The following is a 21438-nucleotide window of genomic DNA, read 5'->3' as shown; positions in this document are numbered from 1 at the left end:
CTCTCGTAAGCGACTCGCGTAAGCCACCACGTAGACTTGACATTTTGGGTGGTAGCTCACGGGAGGTTCGATTGTATTCACTTGTAAACGTCAATTTCTCTTACATTTACCTCAAATGTCTCAGCGTAATTATTTCTTTCAGCACAGTAGTTTATAGTCCGGAATTGCGCTTACAACGTCCATTTCTGGCTTTAACATTTTCTTTTGATCGATGGTGAGAATTTTTCGACATACGAACTGTGCTCTTCTAGACATACACCAAGAAACGTTAAGGCAGAAAACTGGCGTAGTCAATCAATAGAAATCGATATCGGAAATCAATCGATTCAATCGATATCAATCAATATCAATCGCCGGTTGCTATCGATTGATATCGACAATTGATAACAATCGATAACTCAGAAAAATTTCTTTATCGATTGTTATCGATTGGCAAATTTCGATAACAGTCTATAATTCCTATCTTCAGGAATATCGATTGTTATCGATTTCAAAAGAATTCCACGATAACTACCCGGACTATTCAAAGATGGTTTTGTTATTGTGTAAAATAATACCTGGAACAACACGAGACGTTCATCTTCAGCATGCTAGCTAGATTATACTTCCTTTTGGCCTACTCCAGAGATCTATTCTTACGTTGATTTCCTAATGCAAATAATTGAAATCACTAGAACACTGACTCTGTCGTTTATTTCGCTTCAATGAGACTAAAACTCGGGGGTTTTACACTGCTACTCTGGGCTGAGCTTCTTCCGGTGACGTAAACTAGCAAGAAAGATGTAAAGCTCAAAATGTTTCTCCCAGTGTAGGCTATGATAAATTGACTCAATAAAACCGTTATAGACAAATTTTGTCAAACATTTTATCAGTGTAACTTGTAAAAGGACAAAAATGATTCCGATAACAATTGATAATAATCCATACCAATCAATGAATCAATTGCTATCGACTACTATCGGCAATCGATAACAATCGATAACTCACAACTTTTTTTCTTTATCGATTTTCAATCGGCAATCGATATATCGATTATCGGTTTATCGATTGACTACGCCTGGAATAAAACCAGATCCACTTTTTCTCAAAATAATTCATCCAACGAGAAAAAAGTTGTAAGCGTTTAGTAACGTATTTTAGTGCTTTGTTGCGTGCTTGAAAATGTCCAATCACAGTAATCTTTTGCATTCATTAATTTTAATGACATGTAATTTATTCAACCTCGAAGCATGTGTGACATCTTCTGTGGTGTTGAGCCACGTTTTCCTGTGGCTGGAAACGTTATAAGCTTCAACGGTTTGTATTTCACTAATACGGAGGAAACACTCAGCAGAGAGCGTACGTGGAACCAAGTGGGAGGCATTTCACAAGAAAAAGTGTTGAACACTCGGCATTCTGAACACTTCTAATCTTCTCGTAGCGGCGAACTGTAATTCAACGAGGATGAGGTGTCGATAGCCGCGCTTCTTGTCAAGGTACCACCTAATCTCTTTTAAACTGTGTTGAACTTCAGAATCCAAAACTTAGTTGTACGATTATCATTTGACTCCTAGTTTAAGATTTTACGAGAGCAAATCTTAAATATCGAATCAGGAATAATTACTGACAAAGTTTGTTTCGAGGGCTATACTAGCGAATTTCATGAAACGTCCACGCTTGAACTTTAACGGCTTGCGACTCACCTAGAGTAATAAATGATACATTGGTCTCAAGTGTTTTTTTTTTCTTTAAACTATTTCCTAAATTGACCCACAGTTTGTATTTCACGACGCAAACCTTTCTCGTTATTAACATAGTTGCATTGAACTAAACTGAACTTTTTATTTTTATTTTTGTTTTCTTACATATAGTTACAATTGAGCCTAAATAAGGCTGTCTGACTAAAAAATAAACCTGTATCAGCGGAAAATACGCTACCAACGATATTTTTTAAAACCTTTTAGCCCTGACAGTGCTCAGTATGCATGTATTGTGTTTCGTTAATATCACCACTGTCATTAAGCCCTAAGATCACGAGAACAGTGCATGATCAACAGGGCTAAATTTAAAATGTCTTGATTTACAAGCAAATTCTCCTCACCAGCACTCGAAGAAATGTATGAAGAAGATTGATGAGAATGTGATATTAATGGAATCATACATGTAGTTAAAGTCTTATTGATAGTAAGAAACGTAATAGGAAGTAGACCCGTTCATTTGACGTCACTTGAACAATTTTTTTTTTATCATTATTACTTTGTCATTCCGAGACGAGAATACAACATGACGTTGCCATGGTGTCAACGATGACAGAGAGCTTAAGGTGGTTCAGTATAGTTTATTCTGGACCGTACCTAGCATATTCAATTGGCGTTTTACCAACCTTCCCTTGATCTGATCGATGCGAAAATTACAGCAGTTTTTGGAAAAGGAGTGAAGTTTGGTTGAACGTGTTTTTTAAGGTAATCGATATTTCCATGGAAACGATAAACCAAAAAAAAAAAATTAAAATTGGTAAAGCAGGAATTTTGTACAAATCAGATCTGTTATGGAAAAGCTGATGCCAATTTCTGAAAATACCATGTATGGCAAGGGGAATATGCAAGAATGAAAAAATTCTGTATGTAAAAGACGCCAAAATGTGTCTAGAAGCCATGAAAGTTTTGTTGGTTTGTGTTTCCTTGATCTTGAGAACAAGACTTTTTCTCAACTTTACTTCCATAATAAATTTAGAACAATTTTCAACGAAGTACGTTAATTAATGAAGGTTATTTCTTCAACAGAGAGAATCGTGGAAAGAATTATGCATTGACAATGGATTGGTAAGTACATCATTTTGTATAAAATACCCGTTTCCTTGAAAACTAACTCTAAGTGACTGTCAACATTAGTTGTTTACAGATCTTGTTGTAGTTCTGTTAGACCAACAAATACCGAAATCAAAATGGTATTATTTCCTCTTCCTCAGTCTCCTGTGATCAGATCTAATGACAACATCTATTGGGACTCTTCTAAAACTTTCCGTACAAGCGATCAACTGCAATGCTTGGTAATATTTAAAAGAATGATACAAAGTTTTCTGATTAGATTAGTACATTTGTTGTATTAATAACTAACCTAGGGCAGTTTATGTTTGCTGTTTATGTCTGATCAATAAACGAGACATCCCCTCCTACATGACTGGTGTTTTCTTACTTGTACTTTGTCAGAAACTATTTTGTTTCCGTTTCAATGCAGAGTGATTAGACAACAAAGTAACCTCTGTTGCTTGGGAACCAGCGAAAAGTAAAACCCTGGACATATGTCATCAGTATGGTACACTAAGTATTGTAAACTCTAAGATTACTTCCTGTACGAATTTTCGTTTTCAAAAGTTTTCTCTCATGGTTAAAAATAACTGCTACGACTCTGCAAGCCTCAAGTTAAATCTCATCAATTCTTGTGGTATTTCAGGCTACTGATACTGCTCCAATACGCGAAAAGACTGGATCAGGACAGCAAGACAAGGACAAGGCTCATGAAAACTATGAACTATACTTCTGAACGCATTTAGGAATAAGAAGGATAACGAGGTGACCTATTTTATTTATCGAAGCCTTGTTTAAGAATTTTAGGAATGGAGAGAGGGTAAGACAGATTGTAAGCAAACAACGATACAACGGCAACGAGAACGTCGGTTATAAAATCGATAAGAATAATGGTCTAGAATGTAAGTTATAAATCTTGGTTTCGTCGCGCCATCGTAAAATCAGGATTGTGCGCACGTTTTAGGGGTTGGATCATTCTTGTTTCAATTGAAATTGAATGTTATATTTACAAAATCAGTTATACGATTGTCTGATATCGATAGACAAAGTGAATTGTTATTATCGTGAGATGGTCATTCAGAGTTTAAATTTGTTTGTCATTGCCGTTGTCTTCGTGTTTTTCACCCGCTAAATATCTTGAATTTCAAAAACTAGGTTCCGGTTGCTCAGCCTATTCATCAATTCTCTAATCCAGAATTAAATTATTACTCGAGATATTAATTTTTCTTTTATGAAAGTATCATTCATCATTCATATTTAGTAGAGTTAAGACCAGTCAAATTCAAAACTGAACATATAACGAAGATTGGAGATCTAGACGGAAAACATAACTGAAAATTTACAAATATTTAATTAAGATTCATGGTTGTCGACCATTAGTTTTTCATGTGGTTTGAGCAACCGGGTCCTGCGTTACTGCAAGGTTTTCGAGATTAAAAACCATAGCAAGAGTTGAAGAAGTCTTTGCGTCGGAAAATATAAGCTTTATAAGACACCGTGTGAGAGATATGAAATAAAGTTAACGTGCGTGGAATTTCGTTCAGAAAAAAATCACCGGCCTTGACCGACTTAGTTCGGTATTTATAAAGGAAATATTCAAGTGTTTTCGCTCAAAATATACGTTCTTAGAATTAAAAAGTGCAATCACTGTAGTGGAACTCGTTATATTGCGTAACATATTCCAACCTTTTGGCTTGAAAAAATATTGTTTTGATAATGCAGTATGACTTATGGCTTGAAAAAAATAACCAAGTCTTTTGGCGGGAAAAATATTTTCAGTTTAAAAGAAACTAAGTCTTTTGGCGGGAAAACTGTTTCGAAGAAAAAGTGTGCGCTTTTAAAGGTAGTCTGGTATTTAGTAAAAAAAATAATCTTAAGTCTTTTGGCAGGAAAACTTTTGCCTTGGAAAAAAAGGTCTGCGCTTTTGAATGGGGTCTGATTTCAAGTCGAAAAATAATTTAAGTCTTTTGGCGGGAAAAATCTGTGCAGCTACGCCAGTTAGCTTACGTATTTGTCTCATCAAAAGAAAGACTATGCTTTGACTTGTCATCAGCCCTCTGCTTAAAAGCGCAGAAATTTTTTTCTTCTCGGCAACCCTACATAGTCAAAAAATAGTAAAAGAGATAGCCTACATTTCTTCTAGTTACCAGGCCCCTTTAAAAGCGCGCATTCTTTTTATTCTTGATGTAAACAATACAAGAAAGAAAACAGTTATATTTTGTAGTCTTTTTATTTCTTTATTGTATACTTGACTAATTACAAGTTGTAGTGGCAATTAACAAGACAATAAAAGACTATTTACAAGAAAATTGTATAACCGCATATTAAGTCTGAGTAAATCTTTGGTCAAACTGAAAATAAAGACTAAGATAAACAAATCGAACTATCCATAAAAGAGTACAAGATATCTCGAGCATGCAAATGATAGCACTAAATAAACACTGGCAGCGAAAAATTAACAAGTGTGCTTTGAGGCTGGCAACATAACAAATTAAGCTAAAATATAAAACTTACATTTGGATTATCTCGGCAGAGAAATTTTTGCAAGCCTGAGCTTTTTTACAAACTCCGTGAATTTAAAAATAACAGCTCAAAAACATTTGGCAGTTTCCCCGTCATTTTGAGCGAGGTACAAACATGGAGCCAAATACAGAGTTTATATTAAAAAAAAAACTCGATATCAACAGGAGCCCGTTACCCGGAGCGTTCCATACCAATTGGGTAATGGGCTCCTGATATCAAGTAATTTCCGTCGAGTAAACCGAGTCAAAAGTTTGCGGGAAAATTTGCAAAAAAAAAAAAAAGAATGAAAACGCTACTGCACGCTTGGTAACAAATCTACATAACTGAAATTTAACCAGTAAAGTATTCTGCAAAATATCTCAAGCTTCCAAAATGTAAAAATTTAAGACACCAAGACTTACGGAATTTTCCCAAAGAAACACTGTGTTTAACGCCATGTTTGTACCTCGCTCATAATAGCAAAGAAACCACGCATTAATTTTTTCCGCCGATTAAATTTTGAATATTAATTTTTTTTTAACGGGTTTTGAGAAATCGCTCTAACAAATTGCTACAAAAACCCTTCGGTTATTCCTATCCTTAACGCCAAAAAATATAAATAAATCACTTGGTTTTCAATGCGGTGATTGTTGTTAAATTGAATTGCTAATCTATTTCGAGCTTAGGGAAGTCCGGGGCCGGATGGTTTTTTTTTTTTTTTCGGTAAAAAAGACATTTGGTCAATAACGGTAGCCAACTCACGAAAACAAGCGAGTGCTCTTGTTTAAGGACGAAATAAGGTACTGGAATTTTTTTTTTTTTTTGACAGGTCTTCTTACAAAACTCGATCAGTTATCGACCTGTTGTTACTGAGAAAGACTGAGTTTCCCATGTGACCGCTGGCTACACAATAGCGAAAAAACCTCAAAAATCGCGCACGGACTAAATATTATTTCTACACATGGTTTTGGAGAACGAAACCAATTCTACACCGAGAGAAATTTGGTCTGCGTAAAGCAACTGGAATCGAGCGAGTTCTACGTCACCAGCAATCATAATGGGAAGCAGCCGCTCAAAAAATCTGAAAGAAACCTACGCATGCGTATCCAGGTTGTTTTTAAATCCTTCTCTTGACGAATAGCTCATTCATTAGTGTGCTAAACACATGACATCTTGGTTGAGTTCATCAAGGTTCTTGTCCTCTCGAACTTGACCAGTAGCACTAAAATTGAAACACATAAGAGCGGGTACGTATTACTTACAAAAACACGTATTTTATGGCACATTGTACTGAAAATAGGCGCAGCTGATCTAAATCTATTACGTAATCCCTGGGGAATTACAAATTTCCTCATCAACGTTCTTAAACGATTAGTACAGTGATTCGTTTAGATGGGAGGAACCAAAGCAGTGATTCAAAATACAAACGAAATTTATGAAAAAAATTTAAGAATATTCTCTTCTGAAATTTCTGTCATCCTATTACCTACCCCCCAGTCTTGCCCATTCCAAACTTAAATATACTGACCCCTCCCCCCTGCCTGCCTCTTGCAAATAAGTTACTTAAAATACGCGCGCGTATTAATATTCCACTATAGCAGAAATGTCGTTTCGTTATTTTTTGTAAAATTCTCTATATTATGCATTTTTGTATTAATTGAATTAATAAAGGTTCACGCTATATATCACCCACCATTTTTACAAAACATTTCAGGTCTGATTTAAGAAGCTCTACTTTCATCCCTTTCCGTGTGCATTGCATTCAGTCCCCACATTTGACTTTAACTCGGCCAAACTTGAATTTTTCATTCCTTTACAGGCTACCTTTATGACAAAAGTAAAACAATGTTATCAAAATGTTCACTGAATGATGGAGTTTCATACATCTTTGGAGACTTTGTGCCAAAGTTTGGTTGAGCAATGAATTGTGACCGTTATTAAACACGTTAAAAACAAGTAGAAATTGGTAATTTCTGAAGTTAAAATTTTGTCTCTTGGTCGTTTGGTTTGGCTCTGGAGTAAGTCCAGAGACAATTCCGGCGAATTCAACTCTCTGCTACCAAAGCAACTTTCTAGCTTGGGTTTAATTTTCTTGTAAAACTGAAATGTAATGTTCTTACCTTTGTTCATTCAAATCAGTTTGAACAGCCAACCTGAAGTTCAACTGACTCCTTCGCCCTTCCATGCTTGTCACAAATTTTCTGCTTTTCTTGCTGAAAACAAGTTAAGCGTAACGTTACAACCACTAGAAGTGTCCAAGGAATGACCCAAATGAACTTTGCTGTCGTTCGGCGAAGAAGACCGTTTGCCACGAGGGAGGAAACTGAATGCAAATTTTCTCCTTCGACAAAATTAAAAATTCAGCACGTGCAAATTTTTAAGGCGAGGTGTCATTGGGCGTGAAGCTTGGACGGCAAATACTGTATGCTAATTCTCGGAACATCGCATTTCCAAGGGGCGACTATCAGACCGATAAACAGGACAGAAACACCTTAAGTAACTCAGGATCACCAACGTAAAGCGAAACTCAAACTCTTGGACTATACAGACCACAGCACCCGTCCAACTTTAGGGAGCATAAGTAATGCCGAGGACGAAGCCTAGTAAAAAATGAATTTATATTTTACCAGCGAGTCTATTCGCAACTGTTCTAGATCTGTTCAGTATGCCAATGGCTCTGAAAACGTGCTCAGGCTAAATATGCATTGACAGCGTTTAATGCCAAATGGAAATACGAAAAATTTGCCGTCGACGTTCACATTCCTTAGACTACGCAGAACTTGGTCATTTCAAGTTGTTTTGCAGAGGACGGCAAAGAGATGTACAGAGATTTATAACGCACGTGCACAGCTATTGTTTTCCTCATTAAATCTTTTGCTTGTTGACGTTCTTATCGCCGTCGTTGTCGTGGTTTACCGCTCGAGCCTTCTATTAAAGGGACACAGTCGTCTTTGCGACCGCGCTGACCTGGACACTAGTTTTCTCAGTTTGAAAAAAGTTTACCTTAACCTGAAACCAAAGTAGATCTAGAAATCCGCTTCAATTTTCGCAGTGTTTTGCTTTATTTTCAATCGTTTAATGAAAAACCTGTTTTTGAGTGTGCTTTTGCTCTGTGATATTATTTTTTATATTTGGTTAAAACCAGTATGGATCGCGTCTCTGTGATATGCAAATTGGCTATGAAATGGTATCTAATGAGTGTGCTCCAACTGACTGTGTCCCTTTGAACCGGGGGCCCCTAAATTCATCACTTGATGCATCTGAAATAGATTACTACAAAAGCGTAGTCAGTGATTAGACAGTAACAACGCGCCAATATCTGAAATCTGGTTTCTTTATTCCTATTCACATTTCAATATCCACTTCATTACGACAGTAATATTATTCAACCACCTGAGGGAACTACGTCGCGGATTTGTCTGTCGCCTCACTGTTGCTACCAATCTTTGCTGACGTCATTGTCTACATTTTTCCTCATTGACATACCACTTTGCGCAGAGAAGACCTCACACTAGATACAAATTGACTTTATACATTCAAATGTGAAACTTAGTAACTGGTGAAATGTGGGTGGGGGTGGGGGGGATATTCAAGGAGAAATAAGCTTTCGAAAACCTCGAAACCTCTGGGTGGCAAAAGCTCTAATGAGCTCATACATTCTTGGTACCATTTTGAGTTTTTAAACCCGTGTCGCACAAAACGTATTCAATGTACCGCTCTCAAATTACTTGGGACAGTTAATCGTGCTATCACCTTATGATATTCAGACTGTACCTCGATCAGAAACTAACTCGTTTATGTTAACAAAGAACATATTCCATGTAAACTAAGGTTCCCCATGAGAGCTTGAGGTTTCTCACGATTTGAAAGCAACTTTGTAAATCATCAATAAATAGAATGCCTTAACCTTGAGATCCCGTAATTCTTTCGAGCGTTCCTTTCTAGCTGACAACTAATCCATGCATTAGGTTGTTACTTTACTTGTATGTTACATATTGTACAGTTACGGCAGATATTTGAATTACAGTACATAATTCATCAAATATTTAAATTAAATTTAAATTTAAAGTATTTGGCAACTGAAAGAATAACTTTACAGCTTCGAAGAGCTGAAAAAGGTTCAAGAAACACTTTAAGCTGTTCCAACACAGTCGAATGCCTGCTCAATCAAGAATTTTTCCTCTGTTATATAAAAGGAGTTTAATAAACATTCTCAAATCCGGTTCTTTGGGCACCAAAATTCAATGAATTAAGATGAGAAGATCTACAACGTTTGGGAAGAGAAAATAGCACTTACTAAAACTTCCGACTCTAAAATAATTGACTCAGTGTCTAAGAAAAACTATCGAAGATCAATAATTCGATATCAAAACAAATCGTTCTGTTTTTAACTGAAAATAAAGTCTAAACAATAATGATAAAAAAAGTCCTGATGTAAATGCATCATCAGATCAAATTCAAAAAAACTTCACGGTACAATAACAGGATTATTTTATACCCAAGAACATACAATGAAGTATCTTATGGTCTTCTAATAAATAAGTATACTATATACAATTACAAGGCAATAAGCCAGATAAAATTTCTCTTTGACAAAGCGGTCTCCAGATGGCTTTCGAAACTAGTTAACTTCCAAACTTATCGACAACTGAGTTGTAGACTTTTTTAAGTCTCTTCCAATGATACATGTATTTTCAGCGGACCTTTGCAATAGTCTTCCTTGTTGGTTTCATCGCTAACGCTCGAAACTTCCTTGCAGGAAGATCGCCGTCTCGTTCCGAACGTGGGCGATCATTAAACGTTGGTTGACTAGTGGCGAGTCTGTCTGAGCTGTTGACTTGTCGTCTTTCGATTTCTGATTCATTGAGGTTGAGGAGTTTTTGGCTTCAAGAACGAAAGTCACAGAAGAACCGCTTCGAATAGTAATAACTTTGAATTTACGATAAATATAGTTTACAATGTACAGAACAGTTGGCGATGGCACACACTGGACAAATTCAAATATGTACAATCACTTATTCTTACTATAATTTAGTTCACATTACCTTGTGACATTGGGAATAAAATTGTCACAGCAACTTTTCGACCTCAAAGCTACTGACAAAACCCCGTCTTACAATGACACCGAAATATCATGACTTGAATCTAGGATCAGTTTTGAACCAAGTCGATTTCCATGCAGTTAGAGGCCAGGTTCATATAAACTCGATCTTTTACAGCCTATCAAAAACCAAGTTTATATCCCGACTCCTTTCGCGTGCAGAATCAACAAAAAATGACGGAGTATTTATATTGGACGTCAAACCGTCTTTCCTATTGAGATTTTTTACACTGCTTTTAGAAACGTTTGTTATTGTCGCGTTATGCGTCTCTCCAGTCATTCAAAGACCTCTGAGTGGTTTTTCAAAGGTACTTTAAAATTTAATAGACTGATTTTCTACGTGTAGAAAGCGTCTAAGAAAGCCGTCATTTACTCGTAGCCTCCGCCTTGTCGCCTCTGCGATATTACTTCAGTTAAAAACGAGGTCTAACTTAAATAACTGGCCCTTTGAGACTACAGAAGTATAATTCTCTTTGACTGTGTGTCAAAATTAAGACACATGAATGGCTTGACCAAGCCTTGAATTCAAAGCACACGTTACCACAAGTGTTAATAAGCCTGTTCCAGGCCAAACTATACAGATATGTCCAGAAAATAATGCATGCAGTCAGGAATATCAAATCTGACAATTTCGTTCCTCCGTGCATTTTTTGACATGAGTGATTTTGTCGGCGAGAAGCGAAAACACAAGCGAGTGAAAATAATATATTAGCACATTTGTCTTAATCTGTCCTCGCTGCTGTTTTCGCGTTTTCCCAACAAACGGGCTAAATGACGGTTAGATCAGAGGTAGAAACAAACACACGTGAGCAGAATCAAGTACTGAACATAACCCTTTCAGTCACAAACAATTGATAGCAGCAACGTTAAGGTGAACCATCAGCCTCATTGTCGTCCTTCTCCACAGCTGTCTCTGTCTGTTCATGTTTGTCTTGTCCGTCTTCTGACTCACTGGCTTCATGTTTCGTTTCACTCTGATCCTCTTCTTTGTCCTCGTTCTTCTCCGCCTGGCTGTCACTCGCGGTTTGTTTTTCCTCAGCTGTTCCATCACTCTCCTCACCCTTTTGGCTTGTTTCTTCCTTTTGGTCTTGGTCCTCTTTGCCTGAATCATCAGAAGACGGGTTCATGGCGTCGAGTGCTGTTCTGTTATGTTGGGCCATTCTAGACCATTTTGCTAAGTTCGTCCTTTTGATAGGAAAAAAAACAAACGGAAAAAAAAAGAGGAAAAAACAAACAAACAAAAAAAACAAAACAAAACTGGCGATAAGTAATATCATTAAAAGAGTATGACAGCTGAGCACGACCGAATCTATCGATTTTTTTGGAATACTTTGTCACGAAGTTTGATTTCATTTAATTTTAATTTATTATGCACGACCCCATAAGCTACTGAGCGTTAATTCTAATCGTGCTAAATAAAGGTTGTCTGTCTGTTTGTCTGTCTGCCTGCCTGCTTGCCTGCCTGTCTGTCTTTGTCTGTCTACCTGCCTGCCTGTCTGTCTGTCTGTCTGTCTGCCTGTCGGTCGGTCGGTCTGTCTGTCTGTCTGTCTGTGCTCGATCTTTAGAATCGAGGCCTAGGGCCTTATATTCCCAGGGCGGCTCTTGTGTTATGTTATTGAAACTGAACAGGCTGTACAATTCTGACACTAATATAAGACGAGAAAAAAGCTTTGAAAAATCGGCCAAGGCCAAACTCAAATGATGCCCACGGTCATGACACAAACAAAACTTACTGAGATCCGTCCACAAGCGGCTTTGTATCTGGAATACACCTCTGTAAGAGCTCATAACATGGCAAACAGATTCCAACCAGAAAACCAACCTAACAAAAAGAAAACCCCAGAGCAAGGCGTTAATATTACTAGTAATCTTATTAGTTGGTCTGTAGAGTAACTAGACTTGCCACTAGTCGTCCTTCGATAGTTGGTCGTATTACGAGGGAACGTCTTCATCGAGTGAAGCGCGACCTACATTTGTATGATTTACGAAGTCGTTATGAAACTAACATGAACTACTAAAACAAAATAATACTAAAAGGTACTTCAAAATATCACGCGCTCCTGCCACTGGGGGATGGGAATTTCTTGGATTTTATTTTGTGGGGGTATACTGCGAAGTTTTCCAAATTCTGATCTTCAGAACAAAGTATGTGATATTTCATACTCGTTTTCCGATCTGGCCGTTTGCATATCTGAACTGAGCCGTCGGCTGTTATCGCATCAAATACTATCATCTGTTAGCTACTCCTCAATCTTTTGCTTGTGTCAATGGTCCAGCTGTCTCGCTGTGTGGTGTCAGTTTAAGTTCAGTAGCGTTCCTCACCTGGTGCGCTGGTAGCTCATGAGCCGTGTTACGGTCCTTCATTGCAATGGGTGTTTTTCCCTGGGCCTTTTCCAGATCACCCTAACAACACCAACAAAACGAACCCGAGTCAAAACTATTGTTTTCTGTACATAAAGTGAGAAAGCAACAGCCTCTGCTCAAGCCGAAACTATTGCATACTTCTTCTAATGGGGAACGGTTCTGTTTGGCTATAACACACATACCAAAAGAGGGAAGCAATTAAGAATTATATCAGCAACACTAGCTTGACGTTATCAGTGTATGCGGTGTTACCTGTTCTCGATCCGTGTTAAAGGAACTACGCCAGTGTTTGCGCATCTTGAAAGGCTTAAGTTCGTCGTTTGCAATCTGTTTTAATCCTCTCCATCCTTAACCATCCTTGTTCCTTTATGGTTTAGTATTATCTCTTTGGGGGTTTTCTATCTTAGTAAACTACTATTTTCAGGTTTCCTTCAACATAAAGGTAATTTTGTACGTGGCCAAAACAACTCAAAACACATGTACCGTGACTGAACTCCTTCAAACTGGTACCCATATATCACCTCACCAGGAATATGTGACTTGTTAGACCTCGCCCAGGTAAAGGTGGGGCATATTTTTGAGAAGTAAAGAACAAGAGAATCGGAGTTTTTCTTACAGATAGCGACCAGAAAAAACTTCTAAAATTCGGGCTAATATTTGATGCGTATCCGTTCGTTTGAGGGCAATGGTGATCTGTATACTAGCATCTTAAGCAACAGTTCAAGTCACAAGCTACCAACATTAAGCTCTCTGTGTTTATATTGCGTGTCACTCTCCCTCACCTCTGCATAGAATTCTTGGTATATAACTTTTACAATCTCTAGTTGGATTTCCCAGGGCTTTGTACAGGCAGACAAGTCACAGGCAGTCATACAAATAGCTCGTAACAACTTTCTGGAAGGACAAGCATAATATTTAAAATTACCGAGAATGTCGTCAGTGCAATATCAACTCTAAGACTAGGAAAAACTGAGAAGGGAAGGCATTTGGATTCTGCTTGGATTCCAAAGCTGTCAGATCCACGATAAAACCTAAAAGTAACTCAGCATCAAAGTCGACCAATTGTTAGTGCGCCAAAGCAGTCAAGTTTTCTGATGTTGTTTAGCACCAAGACTGGGGAAACAGTTTTACCGGAGCAAAATTGTTCCCACGCTCAAATTCTACCATAACGACGTAATTCGACATAGATCCGTGTAGCGGTCTATGATTGGATAGTTGCTGCTCGGTTTGAAATTATTGAAACAACCAATCTCTCTTAAGCTACGTCATCGGTTTGGAGGGGGGGGGGGGGGCGGATTTTCACATTTATTCCCGCAGGGGGGTACTCGCTATAATGGCCTAAATGGAGAGTCTCCGCCCGAAAGGGGCACTTTCCTCAAGCTTCAGGTATTTAAAATGGTAGGGATTTGAATAGTCGAGGTATTATACGAGAAAGGGAAGGGAAATCTGTCATCTTGACTCTCGCCACAACTTGAACTGGATAAATAATACTTAACTTCATTCCAAGGGTATAGAAACGGGATGCAGCGTTTTCAGTAGGTATGTGAAAGGGGAGGGGTACCCTTCTGTCAAAATGGTATCCAAAAGAGAAGGGATTGGACCTCAGGACGGAGCCTCCCCGTAAAGAACTTTGTAGAGCACCCCCCTCCCCCCCCCCCCCCCACTGCCCATTTTATTCAGACTGTATCGTGTGCCGCTGTTGTAAGAGAACAAAAACACAACAACAACATTGTACAACAAAAACAAACACACTCACAGGTGTAAAAGTGCTTTGTTAAATTCTTACCTGTGTTCCTGGTTTTCCCAAGAGAATTCTCCCTTGTCAGCTAAATCCTTCAGTTTGGACTTGTTGCCGAAAAACAATGCCAGGTCAGTGGCAAGTATACACTCCTTCATGTAACCCAGCACTGTTTTGTACTCTGCTGGACTCAAGTGTGAGAAGATGTTGTGTCCTTCATGCTATTGACAAGGAACAAGTGTATTAATTATTCCTCTTTTACAAGAAAATAGCTGAACGCTACTAACACAAATAGACTTAACTCAGTTATACAAACACAAAGCGCACAATTAGTAGAAACTTGTGACAAGGAGATTAACTCACTTAACAAACTACTACTTCGTCCACAAAAATGAGAGAAAAACTCCAGATGGCTCAACCCAAGCCTAGAACGATTATAAGAAATAATAAAAAAAATACCGCTTTCACCTACTTAGACACTGAATTCTGCTGAATCTAAGCTCAGGATGTGTTAAATTCTGTGAGGCGTCCTGCTGGAACACAGGAACCTACTTTGTATAATACCAAAATGCATTTCGAATGTCAGTAGTCTCTCAAACAGTTCGTTTCAGGCTTGCAGATTGCGGAAGGAAAAAGGGAAATACATTGTACGGGAGACGAAGAAATTCTCAAGGGCCAGCTTGTTACAACATGAAGCTCCAGAAAACATTTGTGCGGCGTACCTGAAGGATGGTAATAGTTTGGTTAAAGTGATGGTGTTCCATAGTTGATGTGCTGTACACAGCAGCCAGTGGAGTCTGTTCATTCTTCATCCACGAGTTGGTTCGACCGCGATGATCCAGGTCGTGACAAAGGGAAGCAAAGAACATTGCTAATGCCTGCAAAACAAACACTTCCGATCAAAAATGAACCAATTCAAATGCCGCCTTTTCTCTCTTCTTTTATCGGAGCTACAATCGGCGACAAAATTGTTGACACATTCATCTTTTTAACCCCTATTTCGTCACTGTGGTCCCTTTTTGCCCTCCCGCACTCAGTAGGATGGGGATTGCCTTCAGATAATAGGAACTGCAAATGATCAGATATACATATGGCAAGACTGTGTCAGAGATCTTTTACAGAGATCCAAATTGAAAAGAATACCAGACAGATAAATCAATTTGTGAGTACTGCAATCCAAGAGTCGTGTGGTAAATAGCATGGTGCTCCCCTTTACCTCAAGTGCAGTGAACTTGTCATTTCCAGATCGAATAACAAGGTACATGGAATGTGCCACAGCAAAGGCATGAGTCCAGTTATGGTATGGCACATCTCGGTAATTCTTCTTCACAGTCAACACAAAACGCCTGAGCTCATCTAAACCAAATCTGTTATAATAAATAGGTTACACCATAATGGCTCAAAAATATCAAGTACAGTAGTGAGAGGGGAAGAGGACTGGACATTGCGAAGTTGACCACTCCTTCACACAGTTCAAAAAAATGTTCAAATGTTGTTGATTATGGTGACACCTAGCTAGTTCACAGGCTGAGTTACGAGTTTGAAATATTAATGCAACATTATACCACCTTTGAGCAGACCCTCATATGAATAGAAAAATTGTCCACTTGTAACAGTAAGAAGGGGTGCCCATCTACGGGAAGTTAAAAATGAAGTGCCAGTTTGTATGTGGCTGAGACTCTTACTAAAGAGTGTCACCTTGCAGGAGGTGACAGTGTACTGGAGATGTCCGTTAGCAGAAGTTTAACTGCATTTTATGTACTTGCGATGTACAGATCAGTACAAGACCCCCGGTGACAAAAATGTGCGGCTTTTCGCATGTTTAGAATACGTACAACACGCACTCGCGTGTTCGAATCCATGGCTGGACGCACACAAACCAAATATCCTGAGTCCCAGCAAAAATGTCAGCTAAATACATTCAACCCTGACTTGGTTTGTCGACTCTCTATCAAAAAACAGGTTCACTCAGGGCTCGAAATTAACTTTTTCGTTCGGGAGCCAGCTGGCGACTAACGGAAAAGTTTTGGTCGCCAGATCGTAAATTTTGGTCGCCAACTTATTTTATAAATAACTTACACAAGAACACGATTTTATACGTTACTTTGCATGCAAGAAAAGTCACAATTGAAGAGCGAAAACAATTAGAAACAACACGAGTAACACTTAGTTATAAAGCTACCGTTGTTCTCAGGTGATATATCTCTGGTCCGAAGGTGACGGTTGTCTCCGTAGTCATTTCATTTTGAAATGAAGCGAAGCATAAAACGTTTTCAAGTCCGTGGTTTTCATTGTGAGACAAACACGGGTCATTGCGTATTTTCCCTTTGCTACTTCTGCGAAATGCCGTTCTTTATTTTCGACTTGCTTTCCTCGAAGAATTCAAAGTTTGGATTAACCTTTTGGCTGAATCATCATTCCCCGCAAGTAAAAACTCTCGTAATTCCTTCAACTGATTGGTGTCTGCCGCCATTTTCGCGGCAAATAAAAGCACATGGTGTTGAAGTGCGCCTGCGATCCCAGTTTCGGAAGAAGCCGCTGAAACAATATGGCGCGCCGTGAAAGCAGTATCGACCTCTCGAAATACATTCAATTTTTTCGATTATCTTGTAATATTCAGACATTATTTACTGGGAACGGAAAGGTGAGTTGTCTGCTAGCTACCATATCCAATTGATTTCCTGATATAAAGATTTAAAAACAAAAGTTGTGTCGTGGTTTTCTTTATTTTGTTACCGGACAAAACGCGAGTCACCAGCTGGCGACCAGTTCTGAAAATTTAGTCGCCAGTGCTCAATTTCTGGTCGCATTGGCGACCAGTGAGTCGCAATTTCGAGCCCTGTCACTCACACACGATTGTACCCACCTTTGAAGTGAAAAGAGGTTCTTTGTCATTTGAATGACAAGACTTGGCATTCGATCCGTTCCATCTGTCACCAGTGAGTATGAATCAAATTTATACCTTTTAAGAGAAATCAAAGGCAAAAAATACCATTACATCATGTTTCCAGCATGGACGGGCATAATATTATTAGTCTTGAGATCTGTTCTGACAGTGCAAGAAAGGTAACGCAAGGTAAAGTCGGCACTTGAGCCAAAGAGGCACAAATACAAGGCTCTTGTCCTCAGCTGGTTTCTTCAGTAAGGACAGAGTGTGGGTGATTCTACTCCCTTTGTACGAAATGCTAAATGTAGTCCATCACAGGTTACACCTCTCCCCCCTGCATTTTGTCAACTGATCTCAACAGTTGGCCAGCAAAAGAAACAATGTGTTCGATTCGAAAAAAAAAAAATTGAAATTAAGCTTGCTCTTTGAACAAGCAGCTCTCAAATTTTGCTTGGCCTTGGCAAGTTTTTGTTTACTTCTGTTTTGATTTAGTTGGTAGACAACTTTCCTGGGCCCTTGCCCATCAGGCAAGTGAGAATGACATCTACATGTACTTGGATGACTGAACGTGTGCACTGTCTCTGTCCTTCCCAAGAAGAGACTGTGTACATAATGTACAACACAAGGACACAGCTGGAGTACTTGAGCTTGGAATGTCAATCTAGAGTCCAACAAGCTAGTCATAAGGCTGCAGAAAAACCCCACAAGAATGCAGGGGCCGTTTATTACCACATTGCCGTAAGGATGATTAAAAATGGAGGCCCTGAGAATCTTAACATGGGGATCTATGCACAAAGCATTTGCTGTTTATACTTACGATTCCAAATTTGGATAAGGATCTTCAAGTTGCATTTCTTGGACTCTTGCCAACTCGCGGTCAGAGCATTTGCTGTGGTAAGAAAGAACCTCCAGTGCTACCTGTAGCAAACAGGATTGCTTGAATTAGCATAGTTATCTATCAACTTTATTGGTCTCGTACTGTCACCTAAGAAAAAAGACACCTTCCTCACAAGCAAGTCCAAATTCATTTAATGATAAATGAACCACTGAAAAGCCTATTCTTCTTCCCTTTTGCCCTCCCTCTGCAGAGACAATCCAATTCCTTACCTCTCCCCTAATAATCATCTAAAACTCCACTTCTATATACATGGCCTATTGATTAGGCATGAGGTCAAGATGCCTGGATATATTTGGCCGAGCTCGTTCCCCTATCTTGCCTGTTTGAGCGGGCATGATAGTGCCATCTTGCCCTCTCGGGTAGCCAATCACAGTGCAGGATTTGATTCATTTTGCCCACTCACAGTGTTAGCCATGTAATAAAGTCAGCTACTGTTTTATCCGTCACCCAACACCTCTGACTAGATTGCACTTTTTCCTTTTGATATACCTACATATATTCCCCTTCTCCTTCCAACTCCCTCTTATTGTGTATTCTACATTTCAATATATAACATACTGTAGATGGCAAAGCCATCAAACTCAGTATTCTCATTACATGAGCACAGTATACTTTGCTACAACAGAGAAATAGTTTTTGCTAAGAAGTGACCATTGTAATACATTTATCTGCACTGGCAATATTATGAAACAATATTATTGATAGCTGTTTGCAATCGAGTTATGGTGCACTTGGAAAGTTTGGACAGCACTCAAGAAGCTGTAGTTGTTCTTGGCTGTGCCTCACGTAATTCTTACTCTTCTTTTGTGCTTTCCAAACTTGGTGATGCATGCTAAAGCATGAATCAATTGCTAGTTATAGCTTACCCTGTGCTTTTGTTCAGATCTCCTGATTTTATCATAGAGCTGGAAAAGAAATAAACAGACTGAGTACATTTACATAAACCATGTAAACAAACTGCACAGTGAGATAATTCGAAATGAAATGGCACAAGTCATCTAATACAGTTGAAACCCAATATCCCAAACTCTTAGGGGAACTGAAATATAGTTTGAGAAAGTGGGGGGACGAGATAGCTGGTAATAAATGACTGAAAAAGTATATCCCAGGGAGAATGAGGCCCCATTAGGAGGTCTAAATATACCACATCCCATTAATTTTTGGCCTAAACATCCTGTATCCTTTAATTCCAATTGCAAAAATTAACAATTCGCTACTCTATATCCCATTTTATCTGATCTAAATGTCCTATATTCAATTAATCCTCCACTGTGTCCTGATAATTTTTTGCCTATGTGTAGCCACCCCACATCCTGAAAACCCCTAATCGGGCCTCAAGAAGAGGGGAGTTTGAGACAACAAGTTTCAACAGTCAATGATAGTGCATGTTGAACACTTTTTATATTTATACAATGATGCTAACAAGCAGTTCAAACCCCTTAGGAATGAAGTTCATGTACATGTATGTAACAAGCTCTACCAACCTTAGCATGATGAAGTGCCAAACCACAGTAGATAGCAAATGTCTGAAATGACTTCTCATCTAGCATTGGAATAATTAAATACCAATTAATAATTTTTAAAGTGTGAAACAGGTTAAGGAACAAGCTATCTGAACATGTAATGATGTAAAGGACAAAACAACATCCACATCTTGAACAGGGCTTGCAATAAGAAAAACTTAGCTCATTTTCACAGGCACAATTAGTTGAATTCAAGAATATATTTAATAGATGAGACGCTTACATGGACATGGTCTTTAAAAGATTTTTTACCAATGTTCTTCAGGTAAGTAAAATAAATGTGCAAATTGATCAAACTTACTAGGGGCGTGTGGTTTAATAGTTAACAGTGTGCCTTTAAATAGGCCAAAAAATATGGTATAGTTTCACTTTGAACATTATTTACATGTATCTCAGTTGATATGAACTTTAAACATCAAACAAAACAAAACATTAAGATGATCATAACATTCTTAAGAAAAGTTCATGGAGTAGGTATTTCTTTCTGGTCCAGAAATTCACAAGGATTCATACCTGAAGCTGTGAATACTCCACTCTTTTTATTCACCATCTGAACAACACCAATTATACTGAAACAAAAGAAGGAACAAAATTATAAATTGTCCACAAAAGCCTTACATCAAAAGTGGTCAAGCATTCCTCTCAAAAATAAAGAATCAGGGCCATCGCCAGAAAAAAAATTACAACTGAGGCAAGGCCCACAGTTAAATTCTCTTCATTGCTATTTACAGATGAGTGTAACAGTGTTTTACATTCACCCTTCAAAAAACAGAAACACAGAAACGAAAAACAAATGACTGAGGTAATTGCTTCGGTTTGCCTCATACTGGCTACAACCCTGAAATTAAATCTCAATTTTCACAGAACACTAGAGAGGGGCAAAGGACATCGCTAGTAACAAATACATAAGGTCTAAATATAAAAAACCCTCTAATACAGTATCATCACTTAGAAACAAGACAGCAAGATACCCCAGCATTTCCTTTGTAATTCTCACAATGCCAGGGCTGGGAAGGTGCACTTACTTTCCTCTGATGAAGATTGGCATGCATAATAGCGTGGTTGTGGTATACCCAGTCTGAAGGTCAATCTCCCTACAATCAACATTGCATGTACAACAAATTAAATCAAGAGAAGAATTTTCAGTGATGAGGGTGTAACCTGCTACAAATAGTGCAACATCAGCCAAAGGTTACATGAATTGCAGTTGCAAAGATGTTGCTGTGTGGCCATGCACATTAATCATACCAAATTATTATGTAAATTTAGCATACATGTATTAATACACTACCGTAAAGTTCAAATAGTAACGACCCCCCGAAATTAACGTCAATGTTTTGTGGCCACTAATAAATCCCGAAAGTAGCGACCCCCCAAAAGTAGCGACCCCCCTGAAAGTAGCCACCCCAAAAGAACTGAGAGACAAACCAATACAACTCATCCCGACCACTGACAATACAATCTAGGAAGACATCTGGAGCCCACTCACGTCACAGTTAAAACATGAAACTGGATAGACAAATTTTGTCTCATTTGTTTATTGGTGTTGATATTGATTTATTTAATTATTGCTGTATTTATCATTGTTACCTTCTTATTATGAAACACAATCTATACATCTGGAATGCAAATAAAATGT

The 21438-nt window shown here is 38.4% G+C and overlaps 1 protein-coding gene and 2 long non-coding RNA genes across 4 annotated transcripts in view; 1 reads left to right on the top strand and 2 right to left on the bottom strand.

Annotated features, from left to right (window-relative positions):
- Positions 1-604: 604 nt before the first annotated feature.
- LOC149097181 (uncharacterized) lies at positions 605-5108 on the top strand. The gene is made up of 3 exons (XR_016204389.1): positions 605-1475; positions 2763-2801; positions 3433-5108. It is a non-coding gene; the product is annotated as an uncharacterized LOC149097181 (long non-coding RNA).
- A 651-nt stretch (positions 5109-5759) lies between these two features.
- LOC149097180 (uncharacterized) lies at positions 5760-7624 on the bottom strand. Its single transcript, XR_016204388.1, has 3 exons — positions 7442-7624; positions 6982-7112; positions 5760-6510 (listed from the first exon to the last, which is right to left on the bottom strand). It is a non-coding gene; the product is annotated as an uncharacterized LOC149097180 (long non-coding RNA).
- Positions 7625-8606: 982 nt separating this feature from the next.
- Positions 8607-21438, bottom strand: part of LOC110058152 (putative 3',5'-cyclic phosphodiesterase pde-5) — a 26364-nt gene continuing 13532 nt past the window's right edge. For both annotated transcript variants that reach the window (XM_089279466.1, XM_089279467.1), the window contains exons 16-28: positions 20825-20893; positions 20313-20368; positions 19761-19819; positions 19143-19181; positions 18196-18296; positions 17358-17453; positions 15708-15858; positions 15214-15369; positions 14540-14712; positions 13536-13647; positions 12712-12792; positions 12123-12211; positions 8607-11574 (exon numbers count right to left, since the gene is read on the bottom strand). In XM_089279466.1, the coding sequence (XP_089135592.1) occupies positions 11256-11574; positions 12123-12211; positions 12712-12792; positions 13536-13647; positions 14540-14712; positions 15214-15369; positions 15708-15858; positions 17358-17453; positions 18196-18296; positions 19143-19181; positions 19761-19819; positions 20313-20368; positions 20825-20893 (1501 nt within the window). In that variant the 3' untranslated portion in view covers positions 8607-11255. The remainder of the gene's footprint in view (positions 11575-12122; positions 12212-12711; positions 12793-13535; positions 13648-14539; positions 14713-15213; positions 15370-15707; positions 15859-17357; positions 17454-18195; positions 18297-19142; positions 19182-19760; positions 19820-20312; positions 20369-20824; positions 20894-21438) is intronic.

The sequence above is a fragment of the Orbicella faveolata genome, unplaced genomic scaffold, assembly GCF_042242905.1.
Source record: "Orbicella faveolata isolate gen_17 unplaced genomic scaffold, um_ofav_v1 contig_47, whole genome shotgun sequence".
NCBI classification, from domain to species: domain Eukaryota; kingdom Metazoa; phylum Cnidaria; class Anthozoa; order Scleractinia; family Merulinidae; genus Orbicella; species Orbicella faveolata.
This window is presented reverse-complemented; position numbering and strand designations above follow the sequence as displayed.